This window comes from Ovis canadensis, chromosome 8 (assembly GCF_042477335.2).
Source record: "Ovis canadensis isolate MfBH-ARS-UI-01 breed Bighorn chromosome 8, ARS-UI_OviCan_v2, whole genome shotgun sequence".
Lineage (NCBI taxonomy): Eukaryota > Metazoa > Chordata > Mammalia > Artiodactyla > Bovidae > Ovis > Ovis canadensis.
In genome coordinates, this window is record NC_091252.1 from 94,619,356 (window position 1) to 94,642,613 (window position 23,258).

Genomic DNA, 23,258 nt, shown 5'->3' on the forward strand with positions numbered 1-23,258 from the left:
ACAATGGGTGAAGCCCAAGAGGTGAGAGAATGCCTAGAACTTTGAGGCTCTGAGAGCTTGCTGTGTCTGAATCAACATGAAGTAGGGGTTATTAAGAAATACCCCCTACTTCGTGAGTCCTCATGACAGTCAAAGATTGATGATGCAATAACAATTCAAATCCACATTATGGAGAAGGTTGTTGAGTATCACTTCAGTGATTTAGAGAACCATCCTGAGAAATCCCAGAACTAGAGGAAAGGATTAAAAATATTGACCCTATTGGGGGCGTCCCAGATGGCTCAGACAGTAAAGAATCAATCTGCAATGCAGGAGACCTGGGTTTGATCCTGGGTCTTGAGGATCCCCTGGAGAAGGGAGTGGCTAGCCACTCCAGTATTCTTACCTGGGGTAATCCCATGGACAGAGAAGCCTGGTGGGCTATGGTCTGTGGAATCACAACTGAGTGACTACCACACACACATTGAGACAGATGGTTGGTATATAGCAGAGCAGATAATTCAACCTAAGACTGCTATTCCTATGGTGCAATAGAAGGAACAACAAGACTTAATTTAACAACTATTTCCTGAGCTAAGTATTAGTACTTGAATACACAGATCAAGAGGGTTCTCCACAATCCAAGAAAAACAAATGGCAATGTTTTTACATTACAGGGATATAGAGGACAGATCTTATGAAAATTCAGGCAAAAAGAAGCAAATCCCCTTGCGAGAATGAAAATCCCACTGACCTTAGGCTTTTCTGCAACACTCAAGAAGACAATTAAACAACATCTATTAGAGTTTTCAGGGAAAATGTTGGGAACAACCTCACACTCAAAAAGTCCATTATTTTTCAAGGCAATGGCATTTACTTTCAGATCTGCAGCCTTGCACCAGACATTCCTGAAAGACGTGAAAGTGAAAGTTGCTCAGTCGTGCCTGACTCTTTGCCACCCCATGGACTATACAGTCCATGGAATTCTCTAGGCCAGAATACTGGAGTGGGTAACCTTTCCCTTCTCCAGGGGATCTTCCCAACCCAGGGATCAAACCCAGGTCTCCCGTACTGCAGGTGGATTCTTTACCAACTGAGCTATCAGGTAAGCCCATTGACCATCCTGTCCCTCATTAAAAAAAACAAAAACAAAAAAAACCTCACAAAAACAGTAACAAAAGAGAAGTCAAAATGAGAGCTCAGTAATGAGGGAACCATGATTCAGAAGGACTCATGAGACCAGCCTTGCTTTGGACCACAATGTAGCTACTTGGTTGACCTCCGTGTGGTCTGGTCAGTTCTGGGGGCTGAGAGTGAAACTTGGCCTGCAAAGCTTCCCTGAACTGTTCCTCCTGAGTTAACTGCCATTTCCCAGGAAATGTATTTCTCTTCCCACATGCTTTACCCGTTGTTTCAGAAGGAATATCAAGTTCGATGACTGCTGAAAACTGATTTGGTTTCCAACATCTGGTAATATTGTCTTAGCTACTTACCTGGTTAAGATACAGTGTTGAGAGGAACTGAACACTCCTTTTCTCAGAACAGATCTGAACGCAGCGTACTGATCAGTTTCATGTCCAAGAGCCTCTCGTGCTTTCTGCATCTTTCAAACTTGGATGCTTGCCTGGCTTGTGGTACTCTGAATTGGGCAAGACGAGCAAACCGTGTATTAGCAGCCATCGCAGCCTGAAGCTTTGCTTGATCTCATCTGGGACTTGTGAATGTCCCCTTGTTACCTGTGGTTGGAACCAGCACATTCATTGTATACATATGATGCTGATGTTTAGAAATGTAGCTTATCTCTTTTTCTATTTCTTAAAGAAAATCTCAGAAGCAGATACACAATTTATCATTTCCTTTTCATCAAGGAAGTTAGTGACTCAGTTCAGCAGGAGCGATATTCATAAAGGAACAGGAAAAAGGCTGAGATCATAACATTTCTAGTTACTATTGCTGTGTAACCAGTTCCCCCAGAAACAAGTGGCTTCAGTAATAATCATTTTCTCAGGCTCCACATCCTTTGGGCTAGGAATTGGAACAGGGTGCCGTGGGGGTGGTTTGTGTTTATCCTGTGAAGCCTGGAGCCTCAGTTGGTAAGACTCATATTGGGGATGATTTGATAGTTAGAGGCTGGAAACTTCTGGAAGTTCTTCCACTCTCCTGTCTGGTGCCTGAGTTGTGATGACTTGAGAATTAGGGCCACTGCTCAAAGCAGTTGCTAACTTGCCCAGACTCAAGGAAAGGGGCCATAGATCCCACTTTCAGTAGGAGAAATGTCAAAAAAATTTGTGGTTGTATTTTAGAAACTGCTAAACTGCTTCCCTTGGAGAAGGCGATGGCACCCTACTCCAGTACTCTCACCTGGAAAATCCCATGGATGGAGGAGCCTGGTAGGCTGCAGCCCATGGGGTCGTGAAGAGTCAGATACGATTGAGCGACTTCCTTTTCAATTTCACTTTCATCCATTGGAGAAGGAAATGGCAACCCACTCCAGTGTTCTTGCCTGGAGAATTCCAGGGACAGGGGAGCCTGGTGGGCTACCATCTATGGGTCGCACAGAGTCGGACACGACTGAAGCGACGCAGCAGCAGCAGCAGCAAACTGCTTCCCTGGTGGCTCAGACATCTGCCTGCAGTGCGGGAGACCCAGGTTCGTTCCCTGGGTCAGGAAGATCCTCTAGAGAAGGCAATGGCAACCCACTCCAGTACTCTTGCCTGGAAAATCCCATGGATGGAGGAGCCTGGTAGGCTATAGTCCATGGGGTCACAAAAAGTCAGACATGATTGAGAGACTTCACTTCAAACTGTAACATTGATTTTCTTTGGCTCATGGAATGATGTTATGGATTGAATTTTCTCCCCCCGCCCCCAAATTCATGTTAAAGTCCTAACCTTCAGAACCTTGGAGATAAGGTCTTTGCAGGTAGAGTTAGTTGAATTAGAACTATGTCGTATTGGAATATAGTGGACTCCTAGTCCAGTATGATTGGTGTCATTTTAAGAAGGGGAATTTGGGCACAGACCCCCACAGGTAGGAAGCCCCATGAAGATAAAGACAGTGGTGTGGTGTTTCTGCAAGCCAGGGGAGCTACCAGAAGCTAGGGGAGAAGCCAGGAGAGACTTCCTTACTGCCTCAGAAGGACCCAGCCTGAGGTCACACCGTGATCTTGTACTTCTAGATCCCATAGCTAGGAGACCATCAATTCCTGGTGTGTAAGCCACCCGCTTCGTTATAGCAGTCCTAGAAAACTAATATAGATGTGCTTTAGTTTGTTTATAATTTTTAATATTTTTCATATTTTTGACAAGGAATATATGTTTCTTTAAAAATGGGGGAAATACATTTATTTAATATAAAAATTTCAATTTCTAGGTTCCATAAAACATGGAAATATACCAAAATCTTAACTATGGTTGTATCTGTGTAATACAAGTATTGTTGTTGTTCAGTCGCTCAGTCGTGTCCAACTCTTTGCAACCACGTGGACTGCAGCCCACCAGCCTTCCCTGTCTGTCACTGTCTCCCAGAGTTGCTCAAACTCATGTCCATTAAGTCAGTGATGCTATCCAACCATCTCATCCTCTGCCGCCCTCTGCTTTTGCCTTCAATCTTTCCCGGCATCAGGGTCTTTTCCAATGAGCTGCGTCTTCGCATCATGTAGCCAAAGTACTGGAGCTTCAGCTTCAGCATCAGTCCTTCCAATGAATATTCATGGTTGATTTCCTTTAGGATTGATGGATTCGATCTCTCTGAAGTCCAAGGAACTCTCAAGAGTCTTCTCTAGCAACACAGTTCAAAAGCATCAGTTCTTCAGGACTCAGCCTTCTTTATGGCCCAGCTCTCACATCCATATGTGACTACTGGAAAAATCATAGCTTGGACTGCGTGGACCTTTGTCAGCAAAATGATGTCTCTGCTTTTTAATACACTGACTAGGTTTGTCATAGCTTTTCTTCCAAGGAGCAAGCGTCTTTTAATTTCATTGCTTCAGTCACTGTAATTACAGTATAGGTATTTACAATTATAAACCATTACAAGTATAGGTAATTTAAAAAATTCCTTCTATTTCTCTGTGCTGAAAATGTTTTCTGTTTTAAGTGTGTGTCATTTTGTTATGGGAGGGAAAAGAGACCTCAGGAAGCAGCCATTATGGTAGAAAGAGTAAGGGCTTCAGGGAGCTGGCCCTGGGTCCTGCTCTGCTACTTAGTAATTCTGAGCCTGCTTCCTTATCTGAACATGGGAGGAATATTTCTGTGTTGCTGTGATGTGTCAATGAATGAACATACCTGAAGCCCCTAACGTGGTGCCTTATGAGCTCAGCCTTCACTCTCTATAACTTAACTGATAACTTCTGTGACTGTGATTATGGGCTGGGTGCAAGACGGAAGTAATTTAAGAGCCATGAATGATTTTCCTCAGTCTTTTCTTAGCGAAAAGCTAGGACACAGAGGGGTGGCCCTTACTGAAAACAAAGGACGTTTGAGCTAAGAGCCTCTACTTACCCAGGTTCCCCCTAAGGTTTCAGGAAGGGTCAGGGGCAAAAATGTATCAATGGTCATGTGGCTTTGAAAAAATTTGCAAAAGATATTTTATTTTATTTTAAAATGTAAATTTATTTAATTGGAGGTTAATTACTTTACAATATTGTATTGGTTTTGCCATACATCAACATGAATCCACCACAGGTATACACGTGTTCCCCATCCTGAACCCCCCTCCCTCCTCCCTCCCCGTACCATCCCTTTGCACCAGTGCACCAGCCCCAAGCATCCAGTATCATGCACTGAACCTGGGTTGGTGACTCATTTTATGTATGATATTATACATGTTTCCATGCCATTCTCCCAAATCAACCCACCCTCTCCCTCTCCCACAGAGTCCAAAAGACTGTTCTATACATCTGTGTCTCGCAAAAGACATTTAAAAATGTAATCAGTTAAGACTGCTGTCTCCTTCCACTCTGACCCCCACAACCACCCTGCCCTTGGATGGCTGTGGAGTGGCCATGGGGCTTTGGGGGTTGGGATATGGGAAAGTTGACTTATGGATGCATTTACTTCGGGTTCAGTGAGATGTATTTATACAAGGTGCTGTCACCTTTTTGAATAGATAAGCCATTGATAGCTGATCTGGGGTACTAGGGCCTTGCAGAGAAATTCCCACTGACCACTATGCCTTCTCGCCCAGCTTGAGATGAATAAGAATACATATAAGAACAGTTTAAAAAATTGTTTGTTTGAGTTTTGGCTATGCTGGGTCTTCGTCCTTTTGCGCGGGCTTTCTCTAGTTATGGCGCGGAGGGCTACTCTTGGTTGCGGCGCTCGGCCTTCCCACTGCGGTGGCTTGTGTTGCTGCGGAACACAGGCTCTAGGCACTCGGGTTCAGTAGTGGGGGCTCGCAGGCTGTAGAGCGTGGGCTCACTGGTTGTGGTGAACAGGCTTAGTTGCTCTGTGGCTTCTGGAATCTTCCTGGACCAGGCATTGAACCCGTGTCCCCTGCATTGGCAGGCAGAGTCTTATCCACTGAGCGATCAGGGAAGTCCCTGTAAGAACGCTTTTTACAGGGCCTTGTGGTGACAGTATGTGGGTCCCTGAGGAGAAAAAAGGTTTGAAATATATGGAGCCAGAAAGGGTCTATGGAAAGATTTTCCAGATTTTCCAGCTTCTATATGAAAGAAATAATGGAAATCTCTCTAAATTTGACAAAAATCTTAAAAATGTACTCGACATGACTGATAATGAGTTGAGAAGCTGAAAGAAAGTATTCTAAACTATTAATGTTGATGAGAACACCATTTTAATTAAGCTAAAAAAAACCAGATATAACTTTTATTCTTTCTGCAGAAGGTTTATTTATTTTATATAAATGTTTATTTATTTTACAAAATCTTTATAGGAAGAAGCAATTTAAAAGGGTGTGTAGACAAAATCTTATTAAAAAGTGATTTAAAAGGGTATGCAGAAAAAGGAACATTAATGAAATGTGTCTAGAGGTTATTAATCAAAATATTATGCAATTTTGAGAGGGGGATTTTGTTTGTTGTCAAACAAACCACTGCTTCATTCAATTGATAACTTATCTAATGTGAACATTGAATTTATAATTCGTGATTTGTTTCTCTACATAGTTTTGTTTGCTTTTAAGTTTGTGTTTGTGAGCTTGCATCCTTGTTCTCCAAAATGACGGAAGGCCCCTCAATACCTGGGTCTGATTTAAGAGAGCCCAGCTTTCAGATTAATCCTTGTTCTTCTCAGAAGTTGTTGTTGAATCTGATGCTAATACTGAGTATTGTAGCTTCTGCTTTTCCATCTCCTACAGAAGAACTGAAAATTGGAGCAGCTATTTACCGATCATTTCCTTTTGATCTGGAAGGTTTCAGTGGGTCTGTCTAGTAAGACCTTGAGGATGCTGTTCACCTAGTCAGAGTAAAACCATGACTCAGAGTGTGAGAAAATGGCTCTCAGTTTCCTAGGAAGTTTTAAATATAAAAACATGCTGTGCTTTTGAATAAAAAGTACAATTTAAAGCCAGTGGATGGAAATTTCCTATAAAAAGATATCAAAACCCCCCTCACTCTTCCTATTCTTAAAAATAAAAGTTGTTTTTGTCAGAGGATCTGAGACCCAAATACATTTTTTGAAATGAATTTGGCAGACTATGATAAGGCCCATGAGTCCAAATTTCTTGCCTTGGGGCAGCCCCTCCACCACGCTCCTGTACCCACTGTGCTTGGGTGTCTTACAGTTTCAAAACACAGGGAAAAAATAGACTTGCATGACAAAATTGCTTTTACATATATGTGATTTTAATTTGAATCCAGGAATTACTCTGTGGTTCTAAAAGTATTTCAAGTCTGTGAAGCTCTACTACAGATTATTTATAGCAGGTTTATTACAGAAAGAACCAATGAGTCAGTATCTAACTTAGAGTTTTTACTCCTCACCGCCTCACCACCCCCACCGTCCACCCCATGCTGGTATGAAGAAAAAGAGCATGTCTTCAGAATATCTGTGTTCAAATGCCAACTTCATTCTTCGGCAAATTACTTAACTATCTTATCTATAAAATATAGATGCTGATATTCACCATGAACTTTCCCAATGGCTCAGCAGGTAATGAACCCAACCCCAGTGCAGGAGATGCACGAGGTGTAGGTTCAATCCCTGGGTCAGGAAGATCCCCTGGAGGAGGGCATGGCAACCCACTCCAGTATTCTCGCCTGGAGAATCCCCATGGACAGAGGAGCCTGGCGGGCTACAGTCCATGGGGTCTTAAAGAGTATTGCATAAGACTTAAGGACTAAGCAATTTGAAAATTTAGCTCTCCAGGGCCAGTATCATGCTTTGCTCCACCCTAAATGCCTTCTGGGTGTATCTTTGGGGGTGGCTCCAGTGGCTGCTGGCTTAGTGGCCGCAATATCCTTTTTTGAATGATATGGCAAGCAACGTTTTTTCATCCACAGAGGCAAGGGTATTAAATAAGATGACATTTTTAAAGCCTGGGCATTTGATAATATGAGCAGGGGCCAGCAGATGGTAGTTTAAATTTTGCCTATTTTCTGACTCTTTAATCTCTGGGAATGGCCAGAAATTTTGAAAAATTACTATCTCGCCTATGGGGTTGCATAGTCAGACATAAACGTTCATAAATTACACCAACATTCACAAATTAGATTCGAAACAGGACTCAAACAATTTGTTTAAATGCCAATGTAACAAGAGGAATTGTATGCATGCAAATGAACACCTGTGAAAATTCTTAGGCAAGAGCTGTTAAGTTTAGCAACATTGGTTTAGCAATTTGAGAGCGGGAATTTCTTTTGAGGCCAGATGTCCAATTTTGAAAGCTGCACTGTGTTGGGCACTAGGGAAACAAAGAATCCTCCTGACTGCTTCTCCTATGAGGACAAGAACCCAAAGCAGCGAGCAGTGGCCTAAAGCAGGTCAGGGTCCCTTTGCCTGTGGCTTGTGTGTTTGTGCATGGTCAGTTGTGTCTGACTCTTTTCCACCCCATGGACTGTAGCCCATCAGGCTCCTTTGTCCTTGGGATTTTCTAGGCAAGATTATTGGAGTGGGTTGCCATTTTCTCCTCCAGGGCATCTTCCCAACGCAGGGATCGAACCTGTATCTCCTGCATTGGCAGGTGGATTCTTTACCACTGAGTCACCTGGCAAGACCAGTTTTACAGATTGCTTTATTGCTTGGCTCTGATGGAATGTTTGTTGAACAGACAAACAATTCCTATCTTTAAAGGAGTTATTGAACTTTATAATTAAAAATCCCAGAAGGAATACATTAAGGTCGTGTGCATCTCAGTGTGCTTTGAGGACTGTGGATGTTCGCTGTAACTTTCAGGATTTAGACATTTAAATCTTGCCATAGAAAATGTTTCTGAGCAATTAAATGCATGCTATCCAAGTGTCGTATCACCTACAATTCTGCCAGAAACCAAGCTACGCTTTTTCTCTTTTTTTTTTTTTTTTGGGTCAAATGATATTTATTGAATGTAAAGTAATCCCAGCCCCATGGGGAAGAAACTTCCAGGACGAACAGAATAATACAGATTAAATACCCACCTGAGCATTCACACTTTCACATACTAACACACACACACACACACACACACACCACATAAATATCCGAGCTCGAACAGTGACAAACACTGTGCCTGAGTGACAGCTGTTAGAAGGTGGGGCTCCAGGATGGGTTCTAATAGCAGCAGCCTCGTCCCTCCCTGCCCCCTGCCCTGCCCCAGGAGCTGGGGTGCCTAGGAGGTAGATGGCAACTCTTCCCCGCTCTGCCGCAGACGCTTCTTGGCCCGGATCTCATTCATGGCCTCTTCAATGGAGCGTGTGTCCCTCTTGTTGGCCACGGGCACACAGCCGTAGGTCTTGTTGGCCTGTAGCATGTGAGCTGCATCCTTGGCTGCCCCCTTGCCAATAAGGTGGCTGTATTTGTCTTTGTAATCGCTGGCTGGGCTCACCACCACAGGTCCCTGCTGGGCCGCTTCCTCCTCCTGTTGCTGGACCAGCTCCTTCAGCCTCCGTTTCTCCTCAGCCTTCTGGGGGTCCCACTCCTCGCCACGCCGGTAGGAGTCCAGCTCTTCATCTGAGGGTGCAAACTCCTTTTTGAAGATCATGACGTAGCGACACTCATCATCTTCCCCGAAAGAGAAGGATGTCAGGCCAGCCACTTCCACCACATCATGTAGTATGCTCCTCTCTATCTTATTCATCGGCTGAAACTTTTTCTTGATCTGCCCACTGTCTTGGATGAAATCTGACACCTCTTTCTCCATCCTTTTACGAAATTCTACTTTCTGTTGTTTCTCTTGCTCCTGTAGTTTCTTCAGGCGGGCTGCCTGCTCTCGGGCCTTGCGCCGAGTCTCCTGATCACCGAGGCTGGGTGGCTTCTCCATGGAGCTCAGGATGGAGCCCAGTAGGTCCGCCATCTTGGGAGTGACTCTACGCTTTTTCTCATTTCCAATTACAATGAAAACTGTCACTTTTTGCGAAAATAAAAGGGAATACCTATATCCGCTAGGTGAGGACCTCCAGTTGTTTCTGGTTCCTTAAGACATTAATATATTTTTCATAATGTTTGTTTGGGCTGCATTGCCTTTTTACAGGCTGCTCAATTTTTACGTGTGTAAATGCCTCCTTATACTTTAAATATGGAACATGCCGAAAGAGCATATCTTATTCCTTCAATAAGCCTACTGGGGAGTGTGGGGGGAGGTTGTCAGGGACATCAGCCTGAGAGTTCTTTATTAGGTGTTGCACACACATTGGAGAAGACACATGCCCAGTGGTATGGCGGAGTGGGCACTGAATAGACCAACCCCCCCCACCCCCGCCCCAGCACATTGCAACTATAAACTCCAGACAATCCACAAAGATCAACAAAGGGATATGGAGAGTGAACAAAGGGATATGCAGGCAGAGGGGCGTTGAACGTCAGAGGAAGGTGTATATTTCCTGGCATCAGCTCTGACCGGAGGATGGGACATGGTCAAAAAGGGTGGGTGACTGGCTGAAACTCCAATGGAAGATCTATCATGTTCTGGCCCAAGGAAGAAGAGGGTGGAGCCTGGGGCAGTCAGAGCAATGAGAAAGTGAGGGATTGCCCAGAAGAGAGGTGACCTGAATTCTGTGTTTGAACACTGCACAAGGCAGGGTTTGGAGTACAGCTGGTTATCTGCGGGTTATACCCCGAGAACAGGAGGCTCAACTAAGAGTTGTGAGCATCCAGGGGTCTTGATGGAGGAGCTGGGGATTCCAGAGTCAATCCCCCAAAGATCCTCAGGGACAGCATAACTGAGATCTGCATTGCCACCCACCCCAGGTGAGACAGAGCTTGCCATTTCAATTGAATCAAGTCAGCTGCCTGTTAAGACAAAGTATCAACAATGTTGGGATGAATGCAGCAGAACTCAGTCTTGACTACAAAGCATTCACAATGCCTGGGTCACGATCCCAAACTGGCCAAGACAAGAAGAGCCAGGAGAAAGTGGCCTGCCACCAAGAGAGAAGACGAGGAAGTGGGGGAGAAGGAAGGAAGAGAGGAGAAGGAAGGGGAGATGGAGAAAGAATAAAAACATTCCAGAGAGCCCTCAGGGATGTGTAGGACAACATCAAAAAGACTAACATATAGATAGTTGAAGTTCCAGAAGAAGAGGATAAAGAGAACGAGATGGAAAATATCTGAAGGAATAACAACAGAAAAGTTAATGGAATCTCAAGTTTAATGGAATATTGAAGTTATGGATTCAGTAGGCTTATGGGAAATCATATGAGAATTTGGAGAGAATTTCCTGGTTGTTCAGTGGTTAGGACTCTGCGCTTCCACTGCAGGGGGGCATGAGTTTGATCCCTGGTTGGGGAAACTTGATACACTGTGGGGCTCCTGGGCACGGAGCCTTTTTGTCCCCCCCATTTCTTTGATTATAGGAAACAGCCTTCATTCAGACTCCATGACCTTCCCTCAGTTCCAGTGAGCAGATTCAGTGAAAGTGTTAGTCAGTTGGCCATGTCTGACTCTTTGTGATCCCATGGACTGTAGCCCACCAGGCTCCTCTGTCCATGGGGATTCTGCAGGCAAGGATACCTGCCATTTTCTCCTCCAGGGGATCTTCCCAACCCAGGGATAAGGCAGATACATGCAGTTGTAAATTAAGGAAGGGAGGGGACGTGAGACCTGGGGGAAACTGTCAAGAGCAGGCTTGGGGCAAGGTCCTGTTTCTCCATCAGCAGATGCAACAGTATCTTTGAGCTGTTTTGCAAATACTGAAACCCCCTCCAGGTGGGAGAAGTTAATGATGATAGGCTACCCACAAGCATGTAGACCCCAGACCAGTTGGATCTGAAGGTTAATGATGCTGACTCCTATCTACCTCACCACCAACCCATCAGAAGAATGTCCACAAGCTGATCATGCCCTCTTTGAAAAGTTACTATAAAACTTCTCTCTATCTTCCCCAAGTTGGGACACATGATTTGAGGGCATGAACCTGGTTTGCCCACTTTGCCTGGCAAAGCAATAAAGCTATCCTTTTCTGCTTCACCCAGAACTCTGTCTCTGAGATTCGATTCCGCACCTGTGGACAAGAGAAGCTGAGCTTTCCACAACAAACCAAGGTCCTGATGCCAGTGTTGTTGTTGTTGTCCAGTGGCTAAGTCTTTGTCTGACTCTTTGCGACCCCATGGACTGCAGCACACCAGCCTTCCCTGTCCTTCACTATCTCCCAGAATTTGCTCAAACTCATGTCCATTGAGTCAATGATGCCATCCAACCATCTCATCCTCCATTACTCCCTTCTCCTCTTGCTCCCAATCTTTCTCTGCATCAGAGTCTTTACAGTAAGTTGGCTTTTCAAATGGTGGCCAAAGTATTGGAGCTTCAGCTTCAGCATCAGTCCTTCCAATGAATATTCAGGACTGATCTCCTTGCTGTCCAAGGGACTCTAAAGAGTCTTCTCCAACACCACAGCTTGAAAGCATCAATTGTTTGGTGCTCAGCCTTCTTTATGGTCCAACTCTCACATCCATGTGGTGTGGTTCCCCCTACCCCACCCAACTCGCCACCCCCCCAAACTAGTTTATTATTAGTCATCAAAAGTTTTTTAAAAAGTAGTCTTTCCATATGGAAAAAAATTACATTGATTTTTTTTCCTCACATAATACACAGAGATTAACTTATAATGGATCATAGAATTAAATGCATTAATAAAATCTATATTTTTACATTTAGATCTATAAATGTAGACTCTTAAAAAGGTATAAAACTTCTAGCAGATAACAGAATAAAAGATCTTTGTGACTTGGAGAGGAAAAAATTTATTAAACAGAACATTGAAAGCACAAAGAAGTATTCAAATGGACTGTCAATAAAATATATAAAGTATGCTGAAAACTTAGTACTTAAACACTCAATTAAAAAAAATAGACATAGACTGAGTACTTCACAAATGGCCAATAAACATATGAAGAGATGTTCAACACTGGTAGTCGATGGAAAATACAAATTAAAGCCACAGTGAGATACTACCACATACCCAATAGAATTGGTAAAACAAAATGAACAAATATGACAATACCAGTATTACCAATTCATTTCATATTTTGATGGTGGTGGTTTCATGAGTATACATATCAGGCAAAATTGATCAAACTGAACATTTTTGAGTGAATGCAGTTTACAATATGTGAATTAAACCTCAATGCAGCTGATTTTTAAAGAGGCCTCTGGAAGAATAAAATTGTTTATTATCCTGATGAAGAACCAAAGATACAAAGATGCTCAGGCACTTGCTCAAGATGGTATTCATGTAGTAAGTGTAGCTAGGATCAGACTTTCATCCAGATTATTTTCTCTTCCATTTAGATCATGCTGCTGTGCATCGAATTTAGGAACGAAGAAGAGGGAAAAACAAGAAGAGAAACAAGTGTCCTGAGAATCGATCTGTTGTAACTCAGACCCTTAGTCTTGTCCCAACTGGTGACGTCAAAACACTTCCCTACTGCAGTTAAGTCACGTCTTGTTTTCACCTGTGAAAAGTTTCAAACTTTCAAAATAGCTTCCTTGTCTTCCTTTCTCTTCCCTAATTGTAACAGGCTCGATTTGAATCATATGCATTGAAATAGAAAGTTCAAGTGACCTACACCGTATACCGTTGGGACACGTGAACGAGGAACTCTGGGGCATGCTTTTGATTAGTTTCTGAGATCACCAGTAAACATCCTTTGGAAACTGCTTAAGTTATGTAGATGCATCAAAAATGTGTAAAGGGGGCTTCCCAGGTGGCTTAGTGGTAAGGAATCCGCCTATAGGAGACATGGGTTCCACCCCTGATCTGACAAGATCCCGCATGCCTTGGAGTGGCTAAGCTCGTGCGCCACATCTATTGAGTCTGTGCGCTAGATCCCAGGGAGCTCCAAACACTGAGCCCATGGGCTGCAGCTATGGAAGCCCGCGCTCTAGAGCCTGAGCCCCACAGCAAGAGAAGGCGCCACAACGAGACGCCCCGGCAACTCAACTAGAGAAAACCTAGCACAGCCCAAAATAAAAATAGGTAAATAGTTTTAAAAAAAAGTGTGTAAAGAATTTAGGAAGAATCAGAAAGTGCAGAGAATGTGTTGAGTTAATGCTGTTTAGAATTAGTATGTCAAGTTTGTTATTATTTTTTGCTTATTATTAAATTAATATATTACAATATATTTAATTTTATTAAATGTAATATCTTACTTTTCTTCTACATTTTTCTTGGGCTTAAGAAGAAGTTCACTGTGTGGTATTGTGATTTATGAGAAATATATTTGGACACTCAGATGACCAACATAATACTTTTCTACCTATTTGGTTTTCATCTACAGTTTCTGGCTCATAGCTCTTAAAACCCTCAGAATTTCCTAAGTGTTGAAGTGATAAGTGTGTCTTTTGTTATGCTAATGAGGTGAATTTTGGATCCCACCTAAGGACAGTGGTTTGTTGGGAGGAGAACATGCCAGGTGATTGGAAGGAGGATGTGAAAAATAGAAAGTGTTAGTTGCTCAGTCGTGTCCGACTGTTTGCGACCCCATACACTGTAGCCCACCAGGCTCTTCTGTCCATGGAATTCTCCAGGCAAGAATACTGGAGTGGATAGCCCTTCCTTTCTCCTGGGGATTTTCTTGACCCAGGGATTGAACCCGGGTTTCCGGCATTGCAGGCAGATTCTATACCATTTGAGCAACCAGATTAGAGAGAGGGCTGGAGGTCAAATCAGTTGTCAATGGCTAATGATTTATTGATAATTAATCATGGCTGTGTAATGAACCCTCATGAAAACCCAAAGGGAGAGGCTTCAGAGAGCCTCTAGGTGGGCAACCACATGGAGATGCTGGAAGGGTGGCCTTTGAAGAGGACATGGGACGGTGGGGTCTTGTAGAACTGAACCCTTAAAATATGGAATCTAGGTTATCTCCAGGTAAATAGTGTCAGAATTGAGTTGAGTCATAGGACACTCAGCTGGTGTTCTAAGACTTGCTAGTTGGTGTGGGGAAGCCTCTACCATACACAGGTTGGAATTGGGCCTAGGAACCCTTTTAACTGAAATTTGATAGTGTTCCCCAAAAGGGCAGTTTTGTCATCTTGAACTTGCTGATGTCCTAAATGATTGTTGCACTAAGTTTGACATTAATGTTAAAATTTCACGATAAGAGAAATGAAGCTGCTGATTCAAAGGAAGAAGAAAGTATTGGTTGCTCAGTCATGTCTTTTGTGACCCTCTGGACTGTAGCCTACCGGGCTCCTCGGTCCATGGGATTTTTCAGGCAAGAATACTGGAGTGGGTTGCCATTCCCTTCTCCAAGGGATCTTCCCGATCCAGGGATTGAACCCAGGTCTCTTGCATTGCAGGCGGATTCTTTACCATCTAAGCCACAGTTCAAAGGAAGAGCCCTTACTTATGCTTGAGTTCACAGGTGTTGATTTTCTAAGCAAAGTTAAATGATCACCTTTCATGATTTCTGATACTTAACTATGTACACGAAAGGCTGAACTGCATAGTTCAAACTACATTTCTAAAAAGCGTTTGTTATCCAAACAGCAAAATAACCACATTGTTTCAGAAGTCTAAAAAATTTCCCTGTGAATCTGAAGTTATATAGGGTTCTTTATCTGAGTTTATGGGAAACAACATAACAAATGAGTTTATGGGAAATATTGGACAGAGGAGCCTGGTGGGCTACAGCCCATGGGGTCACAGAGTTGGACACGACTAAGAGACTGACGCACACACAATCTACCTTTTCTGTTCCCAGAGAAAACTAGCTGAGCACCAGATGAGCTTCCTAGTTGGTGCTGGTGGTAAAGAACCTGCCTGCCAATGCGGGACTTAAGAGGTTCAGGTTTGATTCCTGGGTTGGGAAGATCCCCTGGAGATGGGAATGGTGACCCACTCCAGTATTCTTGCCTGGAGAATCTCATGAACAGAGGAGCCTGGTGGGCTACAGTCCTTGGGGTCACAAAGAGTCAGACACAACTGAGCAACTTAGCAGCAGCAGCAGCAGCATTATTTTCTATTTAATATTTGAATAAGTAATGGAGTTATATCATTCAAACACCAAAGATTTGGAAATATATTATCGAAATGTCTTCTGCTTATTTCTGGCTCCATCATCTCAGTTCCCATTCCCCACCCCAATGTGTAAGCTACTATTATTAATTCCTTCTTTTAAAGATAAATTATAGCATAGCGTACACATCAGCCTGCTACATGTTGTTTTTTTCTACTGGATATATCTTGGAGATGGTTTTGTATCAGTAGGTGGAAGAAATTTTTATAGCTGTATGGATGTGCCATAAATTAATTATTCATAACTTATTCTCTAACCAAACATTTATATCATTATAAACAATGCTAAAAATATTCACATATAATTTTGCATGCCTAAGAACTTATTTATGAAGTGTATCCCTAGAAGCAGAACCGATCAGAAAAATGATTTATGCACTTTTAATTTTAATACTTACTGCCAAACTGTGCTCCGTAGGGGTCATATCAGTTTTCACTTCCAACAAGAATGCATGAATCACCAGTTCCCCTACAACCTCACTAACACACTATGTCATTAAACTTTTAGAGTTTTGCCTACCCGATGGGAGAAACAGTGTCTTAGTGTAACTTTTTAAAAGAGAGTGAGATTGAGCATCTTTTCAAATGTTTAAAGGCCATTTGTTATTCTTTTTCTATGATCATATCACTTTCACATTTAAAAACTGAATTTCAAATGTGTGCCATTTGCAGATGTGGATGGACCTGGAGACTGTCAAACAGGGTGAAGGAAGTTAGAAAGAGAAAAACAAGTATATATTAACACATACATGTGGAATCTAGAACAATGGTATAGATGAACTTATTTGCAAGTTAGAAATAGAGACAGAGCTATAGAGAACAAACACATGGCCACCAAGGGGGAAGGGAGTGTGGGATGAATTTCGAGATGGGGACTGGCACGTGTACAGTACTCTGTATAAAGTAGAGAACTAATGAAAACCTGCTACACAGCACAAGGAGCTCTACTCAGAGCTCTTCCTTCAATGGGAAGGAAATCCAAGGAAAAGGGGTGTGTATTTACATACATACACGTGTGGCTGATTGACTTAGCTGTACAGTAGAAACTGACCCAACACTGTACGGCAGCTATACTCCAATAAAAGAGAATTCGATTTTGTTTCTTTTTCTTATCAAACTATAGGAACTGTATCTATTATGGAAATTAGTTCTTTTTCCCTTATATAAGATGCAACTATTTTTCCAAGTTTCTCCTTTTCTTTTGATTTTGTTTATGGTGTTTTAGTCACATAGACAGTTTTTATCTTGACCGTGTTGACTTGTCACGTTCTTTTACACCTTCTGGATGCTAAGCTGTGTTATACAGAGCGCTCCTGCGTTGTGATGTGGGTTTGCTGTGAGGTGCACTCCGAGACTGCTGCAGTGCTACGACTATCTTCATTTTACAGGTGGAGAAACCGACGCTCAGATAGTTTGGAAACTGATCCATGGTGGCCCATTTGGGCTGTGGACTCAGGCCCTGTGAATCTGGCTCACATATTCTTGTGCCAACACAATTGTCTTTCTTTTCCTAGAGATACGATCATTTTGTGTTTCCTTTTTCTGGTGAGCTGTTGGATTCTTCAGGTTTGCTAGTCTCACCTGGGCTCTCTTTGAAGCCTGTAATAGGAAGAGGGTAACTCTTCATCCCATTGGTGGTTCCTCATTCACATTTCATTTGTCCGGAGGACATGATGCAGACATTTAAAATACCATGCCAAAAAGTGATTTACTTTTGCCTCTAGCAAAGTGTTTATACTCTGATTCCTCCGTAATTCTCCCTTTGTAAATAAAGCGTTACGATCTTACATAAGTCAATTAAAAAAGAAACTCAAAACATGTGAGATCTCATCTGATGTGGCTTTCCATCACTTCTAGCACTTGACCCTTCGGAGGAAAGCATGTACTGGCGGTCCTTCCTGTGAGATCACAATCAGGAAACTTCAGCTAGAATGTATTCTTTTAATAGTGCATTAGGGTAAACAGTGCTGACCACCCTTTCGATGTTTTCATGCTCAGCCATGGGCAGCACTGTGGTCAATAACTGTTGTCAGCTTTATTAGCATACAAGCCACTTCACCGCTCTAAGACCCCGGGTGACACGTTATTTTTGCTGAATTTGAGCTGGCAGGTGATTGTGTGTTTGCTCAGTTCCAGGGCCAGCCCCCAGCTTGGTTAACAATCACAGGTTCTGGACCAAGTCCTGGGTGGCGCTGGGCACAGGGCATGATGGCAGGTAATTGGTGTACCATGCATTCGGAAATTCAATCAGATGCATTCAGAAGCCCACCTGTCCCCTTCTTTCTAGGAGGAGAGAAAATCTCCTACCTTCCCCAAGAGGAAGAAATTCTGTCTTTTCAGCCAGATTCCAAGGCATATAATGCCAGTGTCTACCAATAGGCACATGAAATATACGCGCTTCCCCACTTCTTCCTTTGGTAAGAGGGTCAGGATCCCTCCCAAGCTGACCCACGCAGGGTTACCCTGGGTGATGGAGAGGTCCAGTGGCTCAGAAGTGGGTGTCAGACCTGGATTTAGGTTGAAAGCCCCTACGTAGGCCATGGCTTCCAACCTGCTTTTACCATTCACCTTGCATTAGAGTGTCAAACCCATGTATGACTGTGTGGCTCTTACAGGGTCCATGGAGGACAGCACTGTGCTGTTCTGGGGTCCTTGTCTATTGTATCATTTTTTAATATCACCCAAATCTCAATGCAAGCACAAGCCCTCTGTTGACACCTTGATTTCAGGTCTAGGCTCTAGAACTGTGAGACTGTACACTTCTGTTGTGTCAGCTACTCATTTGTGATACTTGGTTATGTCAGCCCTAACCTACGACCATGCCTGGAGACCAGGTTGGGCTCTCCTATTCTAAAAAGTAAGTGGACTTCATGGTTAGAATTGAGAATACCACACGGTGCATTGGGTGGCTCGGTAAAGAATCTGCCTGCAGTGCGGGAGACCCAGGTTTGATCCCTGGGTTGGGAAGATCTTCTGGAGGAGGAGGTGACAACCCACTCCAGTATTCTTGCCTGGAGAATTCCATGGACAGAGGAGCCTGGCGGGATATAGTCCATGGGATCACAAAGAGTCAGACACGACTGAGTGACTAACACACATCATACCTTCTTCTCCATTATGCAAATACAGTAGCTTTTTGACTACAAGAAGCTCATCAGTGTTTGTCAATAAACTAGACTGCTTGCATGCAATAGAAGACTTTCAGTCTTACTCCTGCTTTGGTAAAATAAGGAAACTGGGGTAGAGTTTTCGTGATCTGAGTTGGGTCATGTGGAGGTCAGGTCAATGGTAACACAGAATAGATAGATAGGAGCTAACCTAGCTTATCATGTTAGTCATCTATTGATGAAAACTCTCTGATTCTCAATGAGAAGTTGCTAAAAACACAATGGAGGATTTTTCTTTCAATCCTGAAATATTTAGCACTGAACTGAAAGGTGCTGAAAACTGCCTTTACTGTCTGAGCCACCAGGCAAGTCCCAACTACCACTGTGGAGTGTCCAATTATGGGAAAGGGATTGCTCTTCTTAAGTCAGCAGTTAAAGGGGGAATGTCTACCGGTTGAAATTTATGCATGATCGGTGGTGCTTAATAAGGTATTTAAATGACATTAATAAATCTGAACATGATTAACAGATCTGAGCAGTCTGGATAAGAACATTGTAAACTGTCTATCACGTTACTAATAAATCACTTCTCAAAAGACTAGGTCTTTACCACCTGGTAGCTAGCCAACACAAAATCCCTTCTTTAACATATCAAAAACATGCAGTGTTTTATGAAAAACTGATGAAGTAAGGAATATCAAAGTCCAGTATCAAAGATACCAGATAAATATCTTAATCATTGAGCATGAATGTCCTAATGTATGATGTTTTACCACTGGGTTTGCTAACAATCAAGCAAACTGAGCATCATAAAAATATGATTTTTGAAAGTACTGAAAACTTGAAGTCACTAAAACCAGGAAATACTGATATTTGTACACCAAATCTTCTAGCCTCTGAGTGACCGTTTGCCCAAAAATGGCTTAAAGAAGGTACATTTTTATGGTTTTGCAAATTTGTAGAGAGAACAGGGCTTGTCTCTTTTTCTTAAACATGAGATCCACGTCTTGCTCTGCCTAGAATAATGGCATTGTTGTTCAGTTGCCCAGTCATGTCTGACCTTGCAACCCCAGGGACTGTAGCACACCAGGTCTCTCTGCCCCTCACCATCTCCCAAAGTTTGCCCAATTTCATGTCCATTGAGTCGGTGATGCCATCCAACCATCTCATCTTCTGTCTCTGCCTTCTCCTCCTGCCTTCAATCTTTCCCAGCATCAGGGTCTTCTCCTATGAGTCAGCTCTTTACATCAAGTGGCCAAAGTATTGGAGCTTCAGCTTCAGCATCAGTCCTTCCCATCAATGTTCAGTGTTGATTTCCTTTAGCATTGACTGGTTTGGTCTCCTTGTCTCATTATTCAAGGAGAATAATGTAGTCAATAAATGCTTGTTTCTTTACAGTTTATTTATACTCATGGTTACGCACGTGGGCCTTCTCTGCTTTCGGAGAGTGGGGACCATCTCCAGCTGCTGTGTGTGGGCTCCTCACCGCGGTGGCTTCTCTTGGTGCAGAGCACGGGCTCCAGAGCGCAGGCTCAGTAGTTGTGGTGCATGGGCTTAGTTGCTCCAAAACACGTGGGATCTTCCCAGACCAGGGATCGAACTTGTGTCCCCTGCATTGGCAGGTGGACTCTTATCCGCTGTACCACCAGGGTGGAAGTGAAAGTGAAGTCGTTCAGTCGTGTCTGACTCTCTGCGACCCTGTGGACTATAGTCTACCAGGCTCCTCCGTCGACAGGATTTTCCAGGCAAGAGTACTGGAGTGGGTTGCCATTTCCTTCTCCAGGGGATCTTTCCAACCCTGGGGTCGAACCCAGGTCTCCTGCATTTTGGGCAGACGTAATAAATGCTGGTTGAGTGAACCAATGTGTGAATGATTTTTCTGGTGGGTTTCTATGAACTGAGGGAGAGGAGGCAACATATCAGTAAAGAATGAACATGTTTACTTTGAAATAAGGAAGGCAATTTATTGTAGTGAGATAATATTGAAGTTTTACATACGACCGCCCCAAAGCGTATGAAGTAATTTCCTCCATACTATCGGAGAAGATACCATTGAACTACAAAGAAACTCAAAGTGCTTGACATCAGTTAATGATGCATAATATAATGCATTTTCACTAACTTACCCAAATTTCAAATTAGACAGTTAAGGGACACATAGAAGTATTTTTCATGCATTGTTAACAACAACCTTTTTTTTTTTTTTTTAACTGGAGTTTATAATGCCCTTTGATAACTCCAAACACTGAACTCTATTCCTTGCAGTCTGTTCCTTCCATCCTACTGAGGTGATTAGTTATCACAAAGCGGCTTATTAGAGGAAACTCCTAACAGAGACAGACGTTTTCTCCTAAATGGAGTTTGTGGAAAATAAGAAACTTGTCGTGCTGTTTGAGGCAATGCCAAAAACAGAAAACATTATTTTTAGACACTAACCACTTAAAAAAAAAACAAAACCCTCCAGGAGGCCAAGAACAGCAATGCAGTTTGGCGCAAGCTCACAAACAAATATATACACATGCATCTGCGTACGTGTACCCAATGCCTTGTCTAGAATGCGTTTTTTACATGTGCTACACGTTGTACAAATCAGGCGCACAGAGTGCTGGTGTGCAGTTGTGTGGCTGTCCTCCCGGAGGAGGTCTCAAACACAACTTGCCAGAGGAGCTTATTCACGACTTTCGAAAACAAGAGTCTAAAGGCAGTTCCCATTGTGTACAGAGGGGCCGCGCTAGATGTAGGATTCCTTAGCGAACCGGAGCTGCTCGGCGTCAAACACGGGCTGGCTACACCGCCGGGCCAGGACGGCCTGCCTGCCCTTCTGCTGCGACTCGGACGCGGTTCTCAGCCGCTGCAGCTCGGATGTCCTGGGGACCGTCACCTGTCCTGCCGCGTCCCTAGGAGCGCAGTCGGGCAGGCTCTGCCTCCAGGTCTCGGTCCCTGGCCCCCGTCGGAGCCCGTCCAGGGGCTCCGGCCCGCGGATGTTTCTCGAGTCCCCGTGGGGGTGGGCAGGGAGGGGAGGCAGCAGCCCCGCGTCCAGGCTCAGCACGCGGGCCCTCAGGCTGCCCACCGTCTGGCCCCCGCGGGAGGCGAGCTCCAGCGCCTGGAGCCGCACGGCCTCCTCGTAAGAGGGGGGGCGGCCGGGGTGCCTCTGATCCACCAGCCGGAACACATCCTCCACCGAGAGGGTGTAGGCTCCCGAGTTAAAGCCCAGCGCGGCTTGGCCGAGGGCGTCCGATAGGCTTTCCTGGACGATCCGGCCGGCGAGCTGGCTTTCTTTCCTGGAACCTTGCTTCTCCTGGTCTTGGGGGCAGCCCTTGGACTTCGCGGCTCCAAAGCTGCGCGTTTTGGTCAGCACTCTTTGGTGAGAGGCGAAGGAGAATGACATGGAGTGTTTTTTAATTTCTCTGTTGGGCTTGCTTTTCTCAGCCTTGGTGAAAGACTGGTGTCTGGTGAAGAAGTTTCTTTGGGGGCTGGAAGGAGAGGCCAGGGGCGAGCTGTCGGAGAAAGCGTCCAGGGAGCCACTGGAGGCGGCTTTGGGGACCCGTGCGCACGGTGACACTGAGCCCTGAGTCGGGCTCTGCTCCCCCAGGTCCCGGGGCCTCTGGGCCCGGCCTTCGGCTGCAGGAAACACCTCCTCGGGAAACGGGTCCTCGGCTTCCTCGCCGGCAAAGCGGGAGGCTGCCTGGGCCACGGCGGTGAAGTCGTCCTGGCTTCGCGTGAGTTTCGGGTTTGCTCTTCTGCCCTCGAGGCACTCCGGGGAGGATGCAGCGCTGGGGTCCGAGTACCTCCGCTCAGGTTGCCCGAGGAAGCCCTTCAGCCTGGCCGTGGTGCTGACCACGGGCTCCCAAGGGCGCAGCGGGGCTTTGGGTTCCACGCCGCCAGCAGCCACTTCTGGGGGCCCTGGGGGCTGCGCGATCGGGGAGCCCGCAGGCTCCACGTCGTGGTCAGGGTCGTTGCTGTCGTAGGCTGAGTCGTTCTGCAGGGTCGACATGTCTGGGGGAAGGTAAGGGACAGCTGAGGTTTTGTTCAGTTCCTTCTAGAAATTCACTTTAGCACCGTCCACCCTACTAACATCAAGTATGGCACTAGGGAATTCGGTGAAGCTAAGCTGATTTGGGGCTTGTTATGAAAGACAACTGGCCACATTCAAGTCTTGTTTCTTTCCATGTCTACTATTTTGAGGTGGAGAAGATAAGTAGGAAAATGAAGAGAGAGAGGTTGAGAGAGAGAGCAAAAAAATGAGAAAAGAGAGAAAACAGCGCTCCTCTGAAAATTTATTGATCTTAGATTTAAAAGCTGATCCTCTGGATGGCTCTTTTCATTGGATCCATCCCCATTTTGGTGGTTCAGACTGTAAAGAACCTGTCTGCAAGGCAGGAGAACTGGGTTCGATTCCTGGGTTGGGAAGATCCCCTGGAGAAGGGAATGGTTACCCACTCCAGTATTCTTGCCTGGAGAATTCCATGAACAGAGGAGCCTGGCAGGCTACAGTCAATGGGGTTGCAAAGAGTTGGACAGGACTGAGCAATTAACACTTTCACTTTCATCTCTATTTAA

At 44.4% G+C, this 23,258-nt stretch overlaps 1 protein-coding gene and 1 pseudogene across 1 annotated transcript in view; both read right to left on the minus strand.

The window, feature by feature from the left end:
• Positions 1-8,443: 8,443 nt before the first annotated feature.
• On the minus strand, positions 8,444-13,382 carry LOC138445043 (sperm-associated antigen 7 pseudogene; annotated as a pseudogene).
• A 7,254-nt stretch (positions 13,383-20,636) lies between these two features.
• TAGAP (T cell activation RhoGTPase activating protein) overlaps positions 20,637-23,258 on the minus strand; it is an 86,512-nt gene continuing 83,890 nt past the window's right edge. The window contains exon 14 of the mRNA XM_069598843.1: positions 20,637-22,694. Coding sequence (XP_069454944.1) covers positions 21,430-22,694 — 1,265 coding nt within the window. The 3' untranslated portion in view covers positions 20,637-21,429. The remainder of the gene's footprint in view (positions 22,695-23,258) is intronic.